At 36.9% G+C, this 12334-nt stretch overlaps 1 protein-coding gene across 4 annotated transcripts in view; it reads right to left on the reverse strand.

Annotated features, from left to right (window-relative positions):
- Positions 1–241: 241 nt before the first annotated feature.
- CDYL (chromodomain Y like) overlaps positions 242–12334 on the reverse strand; it is a 103747-nt gene continuing 91654 nt past the window's right edge. For 3 of the 4 annotated variants that reach the window (XM_088169871.1, XM_014872389.2, XM_088169894.1), the window contains 5 exons: positions 11277–11533; positions 10520–10692; positions 7369–7579; positions 3171–3314; positions 242–2141 (listed from right to left, as the gene is read on the reverse strand). In XM_088169871.1, coding sequence (XP_088025997.1) covers positions 1983–2141; positions 3171–3314; positions 7369–7579; positions 10520–10692; positions 11277–11533 — 944 coding nt within the window. In that variant the 3' untranslated portion in view covers positions 242–1982. Of the gene's footprint in view, positions 2142–3170; positions 3315–6406; positions 6485–7368; positions 7580–10519; positions 10693–11276; positions 11534–12334 lie in introns of those variants that run through there. The other variant, XM_088169888.1, reaches the window with a different exon arrangement.

Here is a 12334-nt window from a genome sequence, read left to right on the forward strand (position 1 = left end):
TCTAACAAAATAATTAAAAGTAGAATGACTCCCTATGTCTTCTTTCTTGATCTACCTCCTGCAAGAGAAAACTTCTATAAAATTTACATCAATAAATTAATATTAAAATTTTAATTTGAAGGAAATGAAGACCTTTTTAAACAAAATAAATATTAAAGCCTCTAAGTTACAAGATTTGTTTCAGCAACTTTAAAATTAGAATGGAAGTGTCTTTTAAAATGACAACTTTGAGAGAACCGTATTTAAAATGTGTTAAGAAATATTAGTTTTATTTAACCAGTTTTCACAGCTGAATATTTATTCTATAAAAACTTTACAGATTGTACAGTTTATATATAGTTCAAACTACTAGAACAAAGAAGTAGGTCCCACAGATGCAAAAATACTGTACCAATCCAAGGTAAAGGCAGATTTACACACTGTACAGCTCTCCACTGGGAAGGGGAGGTGGGTCAGTTCCAAGTAAAAAGTTCAAAACTGTACAAAAATAAGGTTTGATTTCTTTTTCATTCTTCATAATACATTCAATAAGATTGCAAGCACAGATACCCAAGTAATAATAGATATCTGCAGTCAGGAATCAATAACCACTCCTGAAAGGAATGCAAAATAGGTCTATTTACACAGGGCACTCTTTTACACCATACTGCATATAGTGTATATTTTATATAATAAAAAAAAAAGCATAGACGAAGAACATTAAACATCTAATATAAGGTAGTTTTTTTTTTTTTAAAGAGGTTTTTTTTTTTACTTAATAGTGTGCCAAAAGAATTTTAACTTATTAAATAATATATTCTAAGTGAACCTAAAATTTATGAACATAAAATGCATTTTTGGTGTAATACATCAATTAAACCAGCAAATAGGAAAAAAGAACCAAAAACAAACCCCAAACTGTATATAAAGTAGTATTTTCACCCAGCAACAGGAGCACTTATGTAGTTATTTAAAAAACCAAAATAAACAAACAAAAAACCCCCAAACAAACAAACAAAAAAACAACCCAGAGAGGCTTTTTAAAAACCGACTAAAACTAACTTATAACTTAGGATATTCATACATAAGATATTCAGTGATTCACTAATACTGCAAAACAAGCTTTTTTGTGTTGGTTTTTTTTTTTTTTTTTTCCTTCCCCTTTCCATTTCCCTCTGGCTCTCCCTCATTCCCTTTCCCTAAGAGACAGTGGTTTCTTCATGCTGTCTGGGTAAGAATCAGACATACTCCTGCCCCTTCCTCCCACCCCTCTATACCTCTCCCCCCAAAAATAACAGAGTGTTTCCTTAGCATTAATCCTGAGCACACTCTCTTTTTGGGGATATGTGTAATTTAAGCATAATAGGGTTTAGTTACCCCAAAGTTTTAGAATGTTCCATTACTTGAGGTATTTCAACCTTCTTCTGAGACAATGCTTTTTCTCTAAGCTGACTCGTTGGGCAGAGAAAGCAAGGGCTGGCTAATACCCGTTTCAATTCTGTATTCTCATGAAAAAGAAAAGCATTACTCCAGACTTCCCTGCCACACAGAAAATAATGCAACACCATTCACTTTTTAATTAATTCTCTATTTGATACAGTACTAGCCAAAGATAACAAAAACTAGAGCTTTTAAAGAGATGTTTGGTAGTGCACTCTATCTTTTTTTACCTTGTGTGTGTGTGTCTACATACACACTTACACACATATTACATTTATATATATATATGTATATATATATAAAAGACATATATCGATATATGCACACACATACACTTGTGTGTGTATATATATCTGCATGTAACAATCAGGGAGAAAGGAGTTTTGTTCAAATTTAAGAGCTACAGTACTTTTAAACCCCTTGACAATAAAAGGGGAGGGGGGTGTGTCCACTCCTGTTCCCAAGTTGAGCAAGGGGTTAGTTTATATAATGTTTTTTGAAATGGGCATATTTTTCTTGCCCTGATGTCCAAGAAATACAATTCCAGTGTCATGGGCATCTCATCAGAATTCATCAATTCTGTTCTGCAGATATTTTAACATTGAGTCCATCCCTTGTGCTGAGCCCCAGATTTTCTTCAAAACTTCACACTCCTTTTCATTTGCTTGTTCCAAGTCCACCTTCATGATGTTACGTACTAAAGCTTTGGATTCTTCAAGTACCTAGGCCAAAATTATAAAAGGGGGAGTTGGGTTAGCATTGCCTTAGAACTGAGCACCCCATGTGCTTCTATGGGCACGTAACAGGTTTCTATGGACCAATCCTGAAGCTGATTATCAACTTAAATTTATCCATTCATGGACATACTGTGACTTCAAGAAATACTTCACATAGTCATCTTCCTTGTGGCATCCCACAACATTTCCTTTACCTTATGCCAGCACAATTTAAAAGTGCACAGAAGTGTGACAATAATGTAAATCATAGAATAGCTATGAATATATATATACATGGTTTTGTAACTACAGGAAAGTGCAAGTCTATAGTAGTGAAGGCTAATCATAACACTATTATCTCAAACTGCTCTAATAAGTGGCCAGATCTTGATTTCTTGAGCACTTAAAATACACATAAAAAAATCTCATTTGCTTTTCCTGTTTAGAAAATGAGTAATTTCTTTTTAAAATCCAAAATTTCTAACGCACAGAACAGTCAATTTGAACTGCACCTTACCGTGTTAGAAAGTTAAAAGTTACCACTATTTGATGCTATCTTGTGCAACTGCCAGTCGTGCACACCACCACTACATGTTACTCATAAAGTCCAGCATTATGTCAAAGATTGTATTTGTTTCCTTGGTAATTTAAATTAGAACTCAAGCTAGCTTAAGATTTCTGTGCAGATGTTAGGGCAACCGTTTATATTGTTGATTAGTGTAAGCTGGACTTCAGCAACTATGTCAATACCAAATTATATTATAAAAATCCAGTGCTGGTTTATGTTCCTTATTAAATGTCACAGTATACTGAAATTAAGAAGAATCAGATAGAAACCTTAAAAAGAATCCTAAAAAAACCCAAACCAGAAAGAAACATAAAAATCTGTCAAAAAACATTTCTATAGTACAACACAGTCCTTGTTTCATGAAAAGACTCCTTTTTTTTTTTAGGACAAAAAGATGCAGCCTAATACTACTTAGATTAATTCTTATTCATCTAATCATAAACATACAAGAAGATAAGGAAACTTACAACTGAATTACATGTGACAAGTTCTTTAATTCGAACCATTACTTCCTGTGTGAATGTTCCTGGCCAGAACACCTGGGAGACGAGTCCTTTGGCACAAGCTTCCTGCGCCGTCAACTTCCTTCCACTGAACAACATTTCATTGGCCTGAAGGGATAAAAAGTTACTTCTGGCATGAAATGTAATGAGACAAAACTCATCAAAGGAAAAATGTTCAAAACAAATAAGAAAAATGCCTGCACAGTTTGAAATAGTTTTATTACAGCTCTTCCAAGTTTTAATTTAAAAAAGAAAAATACTGGCCTACAGCAGGTTGGTCCATGTGTTGTTGACCAGTACTAGGTCAGTAGTTATTGAAATGTGGATGTCTATGATTAATGGTTAAATGTGAAAATGTCTTTTGTCATTTCCTGGCTGTGAATGCTTGTTAGCTCTGGCTTTCTTGTAGCATTGCTGACTTGGTTATGTATTTATGTGGGAATAGGTTATAATGCCTGGCAAATCTGTAAAACAGCAATGAATACATTGCTTGCCCTTTATAATGATGTATTTCAATTTCTCATCAAATTAATAAAAAAGAAACATTTACATTTTCTTCACAAGTCCGATACTGAACTGATAAAATTCTTTCAGAATTTGATAGAGCAGTCGTATTAAAACCCCCCGGTATTTAAAAGATCTTGCACATGGTTTAAGGTACAGAATCAAATGCTACCTTCTATGAAACAAGATGCTCTCTCTAGTTCTGTAAATGTTTTTGATTTGTAATTACCACGCACTTCACCGTTAGCCAAATTGCCCATTAAAGCTTTATCCTACAGCCACTTCAATTCTAGCTTTAGTGAAGTTTTTTATACAGTTTGCAGTTACATTTACATGGAAACAGGCAGTGGAAATTAAAAAGTCGGAGTAGTCAAACTCAAAAAAAAAAAAAAAATCAGTGTTACTGTTTTGCAATTACTTATTTACACTGAAAAATATGACAAACCCATTACTGGATTCTTGAAATAAAGGAAATAAGGCTGCTCTAAAACACAAACCTGACAGGTGTAAGGAAAAATACTGAGGTTTTTAATGTCTTCTAATACTGGAAATTTTGGTAATTATTTCAGGAACATTCAGTTAAAGATCTCAAATAATTAATTATTAACTTAATTAATTATTTCCTGCGCTACCATGTTCCTAGTATTGCCATTTTACACATGAAGCAATTTGGAAACTGCAGTTTCTTATCTGCTCCTTTGTAACAAAATACAAAGTCTGGGTTCTACTGACAGTTTATTTCCTGACTGCCAGCCATTAGGAATGCAAGGAAAAAACCCAACCAGTTTCCTAGCATATTTTACTTTGATTTTACCATCAGCCCATCTCTCACAGTTACTATGGAAAGCTGTGATTCACATATATTAGTTTATAAAAACTCAAATCTCTTGCTCTATATAGATCAAACTCTATACCTTATAGTTCTACCTTCTGTAAACACAGTATCAAATATATAAGGTTAATTAACTATTCCTTCTCATTTCCCAGAATGTACATGAATAATAATAACAACCTGAAATACTAGCTAAAAATCAGAAATGTACACATGGTTGTCTAAAAAGGAATCCTTTTTCCTAGAGAGTTGGTGAAAAATTATTCTTCCAACATAATTAAAAAAACACTTAACATTTCTATGAAAGATCAAAATGTGAACTCAATCTAACTAGTAGTTAGGATAGGCAAACATTTAAGCCAGGTGGTCAGATGTACATATTCTTCACATGTATCTTTGCAAGGAGAAAAACAAAAACCTTTTCTTTCCCCCTAAAACTTAGTTGCAACTGCTGAGTTCTCCTGAACATGAAACACCATAGATGAGAATGGTGCAGTTATCTTATTTCTGCCAGCTGTAACACAGTATTAGCATAAAATCTCACAAAAAAAAATGAGTATTCCTATTGATGTTCTCACTTGACAGGTTTTGAAGGGAAATGTCTTGCTGTGGTATCTTCACTTTTGATCTATACACAACATCTGCTGGAGACCAACTGCTAAACAAGCTTTAATCATAATCATGCCTTGTACCTGCTGTAAAAAGTAACTCTAGGTAGTTACTTTCCAGGAAATATACTACAGCAATAGAAATGAGTACAATATAAATATTTCACTGACTCTCATTAGCAACCTTCATTTTCTACTCTGAGTACTTCTTCCTCCCACAGAGAAACTTCACTTGGACCTCTGGACTCTCTTCCTGTGAGGGTTTTGAGGCTCACCAGGGTCCTTCTGTGCAAGGTCACAGGCACCTTAGCTCTCCTGCACTATGATCAGGAGGCATCTGAACCATCTGAACTGCCCCAGATGCTGGCTGTGATGTGGGCTCCAGGCACTATGGAACCATATTTCCTTCATGACTGACAGAAAAGCTAGGAAGAGTCCTGCCAAGGAGACCCAGTGTGTAAACCCACAGCTCCTGGGCTTTGTATCTAGGACCAGACAACCAGAGCAAGAACTCCATGGCAGACACATAATAACACCTCCCCACACAGACATCTCCTTAATGTCTATTACAGATTATTTTCAAAACTCAAAAGCCAAGTTTGGGGACACTTCTAAAATTCTTGGTAATTCCAAGATGGTATCAGTTTTGAATCCTAAGGTTTAGGCTTCAAATTTCCTGTGATAAACTCACAGCTGAAAATGTTTGAACGCCCCCCCAGTCCATGACAGACCTGCTCACCCACAGAAGGTGACTGACCCCACATGGAAGATATTTCCAGCAATCTTGCAATGGAACATTTTTACATAGCTGTAGCTAACAACATTGCATTGTAAGACTGACTTATAAGAGTTAGGGATGGCACTACTCCTGCTGAATTGATACATTTGTAGAAAATGTTATGATGCATACAGAGGCCTTAATTCTTTGCTTTGTATATTTTTTCCCCCTGAATGTTTTGCATTTCACTCATAACACCTTCCTGCTGATTTCTCTCTCTCTCTCTCTCTTTACAGACAAAAAGCATGCTTCTTTATCAAAGTCTTCAGTATGGATTCTGAACATATTTCATGAAATATGCTGAGTAAAGTTCAGCTCTGTTCCACAGAGACACTGCTATGCTGCAGAGAGTCAAGGATAGTAAAAAAACAATGGACTCTTTTAAACCCTTTTTGCACTGATCATTATGGAACTGTTACCCCTGAAAGCTTTCAGTTTAAACCTTTATATTTAAGAATGAGAGCATTCACAAACACACATGAGAGAGTACACTAGGGAAGAGCTTCTTGTGTTTTTTGTACAACTTCTAAAGAAATGAAAAGTAACAACCACAAGTCTTTAAAGGACGAGGATGGATGGAATGGATGGATGAATGGATGGATGGCCAAATAAAAAGGGAAAGGAACAATCAGTAGTTTGAAACATGCTAAGATATTAAAGATACTCTTATAACTGTTAATCTATTTCAGTTACCTTTTCTGTTCTCTTCTAATAACTAAACCCAAATATGACACAATTAGCTATTAGATCTTTTAAAACTGGTGTTTTAATATACTGAAATGTATAGTTTTAAATCAATAAATACCTACAGGGAAGAAAATGGCTTTTATAATAAACAGCAAATTTGGAAAACAGGTACAGCCACAAGCACTTGTTTCATACTGTCCAAATTTCAATGGGACAGGTCTAAGTTTCCAAAGAACACAGCACAAAAAACCATAAAAAGCAACATGAAAATAACGTAGCTAAGAGTTCTTAAATAGCTTTTTGTCAGGAGTGCGTGGAAGCTGAAATAGTTACTTTGCATAGTGGCATAAGACTGCTCCTGGCTGGTGTCACAGTGCTCTGCTGTGCAGTGACATTGAGTGCCACAGTGGTGCTGTGCTGAATGCAAGACACCTGTGGCTGGTCCCCACGAGGCAGCAGCAGGGGAGGTGTGTCGTGGTACACAGGACATGACCCTTCTGACACCATCAGGGTCAAAAGTGGGATTAAATCCCGTGCCTGCTTTCTGTTCCGTGCATGCAGGTGAAGAGTAAATTGTAAGAATATGGAGCAGAAAAGCTATAAAGGGTGGCTTCTCATGAAAGGCTTTCATGAGAGAAAGAAAAAAATTAAGAAAAAGACAACACAGGAAGGCAAAACATCTTGAAATCACACCGGATAAATTATACCAACTGAATTGTGAAGCTGTCAGCCCCTACCCTGCAAGCTACTTACAGAAGCCAGGCCCATTATCCGAGGGAATGTAAGGGATGAACATCCATCTGGACTTTGTCCAAAAGTAGTGTATGGTGTCTGAAACCAGGCCTTCTCGTTGGCCCAAACCACGTCACACAGAGGCAATATAGATGCTCCAAGTCCAATGGCTGGGCCATTTACTGCTACAATGATAGGCTTCTTAAACTGAATAAAAGTATTCACAAAATTCCTGAAGAGAAACAGAAACATGCACTCACTACATATACCAAGAGTGTAAAATACACCAGCCCTTGAAAACTCCATAATAATTCATCTCTGCAGTAACATCACTTTCAAACCCAACCTGATAACCTTCCACAATAAGGTGGATGAAGGGAGAGAGGTGGATATTGTCTACACAGAGGTCAGAGTGAGGATTTCAGTACTGTCTCTCATAAAAGTTTCACAGTCAAACTGTTGATGTATGAGCTGGATGAGCAGACAGTGAGGTGGACTGAAAAATGTCAGAATGGCTGGCCCAGTGGGTGATGACTCATGGCATAGGCCAGTGATTTCAGTGTTGCACCCCATGGGGTCAGGGATGGGTCCAACACTGTTCAACAGCTTCACTGATGATTTGGTTGATGGGGCAAAGCGTATCCTCAGCTTTCTCAGTTTGCTCAGGATACAAAACCAGGCTGATACACTAGAGGATTGTGCTGCCATCCAGAGGGACCTTGACAGGCTGGAGAAAGGAGCTGACAGGAACTTCCTAAAGCTCAACAAGGGAAGTGCAAAGCACTGTGCCTGGGGAGGAACAACCCCAGGCATCAACATATGCTGGAAGACAAGCTGGAAAGAGGCTTGGCAGAAACTGAGCTAGGGATCCTCGTGGACACCAAGTTGAACTTGAGCCAGGAATGTTGTCTGGAGGTTGTAGGAGTTGATCCTGTCCCTCTGCTCAGCCCTAGTGTCATTATGGAGTTCTCAGTGAAAGGGAGACTCCAGGGGGTCTGGCCAAGTGCCATCAAGGTGACCCAGGGACTGAGTGAGCTGAGCCTGTTCAGCCTGGAGAAGAGAGAGCTCAGGGGGATGTCATCAGTGTGTAACAGTACCTGAAAGGGGATGCAAAGAGGACAGAGCCAGGCTCCTTTCAGTGGTGCCCTTTGAAGCAGTGGGCACAAATTGAAACATGGGAGGTTTCCTCTGAACAGCAGGAAACACTTTCTTATTGTGAGGGTGACCAAACAGGCAGCCAACAAGGTCGTGGACTCTCAGTCTTGAGAGACTTTAAAAAAACAGGAAATGGTCCTGGCCAACCTACTCTAGGTGAACTTGCTTGAGCAGGTTGAACAAGACAACCTGCAAATGTCCCTTCCAACCTCAACTATTTTCTGATGCTGTAGTCTAGCATTGCTCCCAGCCCAACACATCACAGCAGCTGGGCATGTGCAGATTTAACACCCCTCTACAAGCACCAGCTGATAGGGCACTTTGGCACATTCATGTGTCCCACAGCTCTCAGATAAGGCTGCAGCCTTTCCTCACCTCTGGGCACCATAACTGTGGCATAGCCCTGCTTGGTCCTCACTGTATTTATGGCATGGCATTGGCATAAGATATTTAGCTGTGTTTTTAAATGTCAGTAATAAGGTATAAATGAAGACGAGCAAAGAATTATTGATCTTCCTTGAGGAACTTTTCTTAACAAATAGATCTGCTTTTTAAAATTATGAACATAAATAATAGAGCTCTATTATCCCATCACACACTTGGAAACTTCCCCATCTCATCTCCCTTCTTTTGGTTGGTAATAATGCTCTGGGTACTATGCTATTAGGTGACAAATGCATATTCTCATCTTCATTGACAACAAAAAAATGACAATTCTTTCCAGTACCCAAAAAATATGGATGCTTCTCTGCTCTCAAACAGTAATGCCTCCAAGAGCTTCTCAGGAACAAACAGTCATGTGTGTATGAATACATACGCAGGCAATTTTAAAGTTTATTCCCTATCTGTGTTACATATTTTTGTATTTCAGCAACATAGGACAATTTTACTATATTGCATGCAGCACTAAAGGTTATCACACTCCTTCTTAACTCACTCTAGTGAACTTAAATAGCTAAATGCAAAAAAATCAAACCCAAACCTGGAATCATCTCATGCAATCATCGTACAAACATCCCATCCAGAGACTTAAGACAATTTTAATCATGTCTGAATATCCCAGAGAGGACCATCTCTAGTATATATATGAAAAATACCTTATTTGAAAGGGAGGGTGTGTGTTCATAAGTCTTAAGTCACCTTTGCCCATTTTATTAACAATGAGTATTAGGTGAAAAAACAGGTTTCTTGAAGGGTCCAAATTAAAATAGTGATAGAAGCCCAATGCTAAGAGCTTCTGGGTGTATCTGAAGCCACTGCGTAATCAACTTTTACATTAAATGACTGAAGAATTTCCTTTAACAAAAATAACTATAATCATCTTTATGAACCAACTGTGCCTCCAATGAAACAGGCTTTACATGTCCATGGCCTTTCTTTAGAAACACAGCCATTGACAACAGCAACAGAAGAGGGGCTCTGAAAGAATACAGATACTCTGGAAGAATGCAAGAGACCACAATGCTAAAATCGATGCTAAATGTACTTGTTGATATTGTTAAAATGTGTCTCCAAGACCCATACTTTTTTCCCTATATATTTTCTTCTATTTGGTAGTAATTTAGCTCATTTAGTTTAATTGTTAGTTCTGGTACCTAGCATTGGGATGATGATCACCAGAATTAATCTACTCCTCTAAAATATCCATCAATCCGATTCTCTGAATCTACTATATCAATTTACTCATTCAATACACACCCTAAATTTTGGTGTATTAAATTTGTTTTCCTGAAACCCTATGGCTACCGAAGCATTTAATATTGGTTTTAGCTGGAGGAATATATCAATACTCCCAGGTTTCACAGTTAAATTTTAAAATTAAAAACTCATGAAATGACAACTCAAATAGAAAAGGACAGAGAGCATAAAGAAGTGCTGTACACTATAATGTAACAGGTGAATGCCTGAGATCTTTTTGAATAAGAGGCTTTTGAAAAAAGATAGAACAAGCCAGGCCATATGATGAACAATACCCATCAGATAACTGTCATACATTATATAAGAGAGTCATACATACCTAATAGCTTCTGCCATCTTAGTGCTTTCCTTTTTTCTATCATCTGTTAAACGTCTTATAAAATAAATAAAATCAAGACCACAGCAGAAAATGCTACCAACTGCACTGAACAGCACAAGTTTACTGTCATCTGCAGCTGCTGTGTTCAGTGCACTTTGGACTTCCTTCATTACCTGAAAAATAAAAATTTCATAAGAATAATTTTAATCCATCATTACAAAGTAGCATGTTGTTTTCGTCCTCCCTCTATGAGACCCTTCAACATCTTTAACTTTTCCTTAGGATCCACTCAACCATCTTATTAGAAAAGTTAACTTTCTTCATTATCCAAAAAAGGGTAGTTAATGTATTAGAAGCTTTGCATTTCAAACATGTAATTAGACAGAGATAATGAAATCATTAAAGAAAGATCTATTAGATGTTATCTGTAACTAAAGCACTCATTCAGCACTTCTGTAATTTGGACAGCAGATGGCATATGCAACCAGTATAGAAAAACAAAGAACCTTAATTGAGGCGAAATCTTTTAACAAGTTGCACTTTGTAAATCACTGGACATCTTATGAAAGACAGCACACATCAACATGGTCAGATAACAGAATTTTAAAATCCAAGTCAATTACACAAAGTCAACATATAACATCTTGCAAGTAAGAACCTGTATCATGCTTTGTGTATGTTTGTGCCTGAATAACAAGCAGAAATGAGGCAAGGACTTCAAATTCCCCTCCCCATCCAAAACGAGAATTGTTCTGACCTCTGGATTTAATGAATTATTTTCAGATGATTTTGTTGATAGCAAAATGTGTGTGAATCCATCTTGTTTCCTGACAACAATGTCTCTGTACCGGTAGGCGCTCTCTGTTTGTCTCACGCTGAAACGTAGCCTTTTATCAAAGGGTTGATCTCTCCTGTCATCAATAAACCTCCGTTTGCTGGCTGTCACTCCTGTTACTGATGTCTGGATATTGGTTGTACCATTGGCTGCTAATGCTTCCATAAAGGTGGGTGTACCTGGAAATAGTTTAAACAAGTACAATTACATTTCATTAGCTCATCCATCTCAAAATCCCTATTAGCGTGAAAACATGCAAGTCATCTAAAGAGCACACAGTGAACATGGAACTCAGTCTCCTGGAAGTTATTGAAAGAGACACTGTGCACAGAGCAAAACTGAAGTGAAAAAGGGATTAAAGAAATTAGTTTTACCATTTTGAGAATATACGATTAGAATAAGCCAAACAGACCAATAGTCATACACTTATTTTTAGAAGGGGAGAAAGGTATATTTAATGTTCCTAATACTAATGCACTTCAGTAGGTTAAAGGTCTGCTTTCTCCCTTTCCAACATTTTGAAGTCATTTAACAGCATCAACATTGCTAAGAGAAAGTGAAAGCCTTTTGTTTCAAATATCAGAAATCATTATAAAGAAAAAGACACTTAGAATAAACCGAATAAAGAACTTGACTGACAAGATCATAAAAAGCATAATCGTCTTTAAAGAAAAGTGGAAATGAAGAAAGGCAGACTATACTTCTTTGAGAGGAGCACAAGACCCATGCAGTGATGGATATTTTAATGGATTCATAGACAATGAGATCTTTCTCATGTTAAACATTTTTCTGCTATTGGAATTGGCAAATTAATTGACAATTAAGTTTTGCTGGTCTTGTTCCCAGTCCCTTACACAGAGAGTTTGAAGGCATGTGTGTAAACAGGCCATTCCTGTCACAGAAGGGAAAGGTTTTTCTGTAGTCCACATTAGAAACATAATGCCAAACAGAGAAAATAAGAGAACATACTGGATCTACAA

The sequence above is a fragment of the Sturnus vulgaris genome, chromosome 1, assembly GCF_052056855.1.
Source record: "Sturnus vulgaris isolate bStuVul1 chromosome 1, bStuVul1.hap1, whole genome shotgun sequence".
NCBI lineage: Eukaryota > Metazoa > Chordata > Aves > Passeriformes > Sturnidae > Sturnus > Sturnus vulgaris.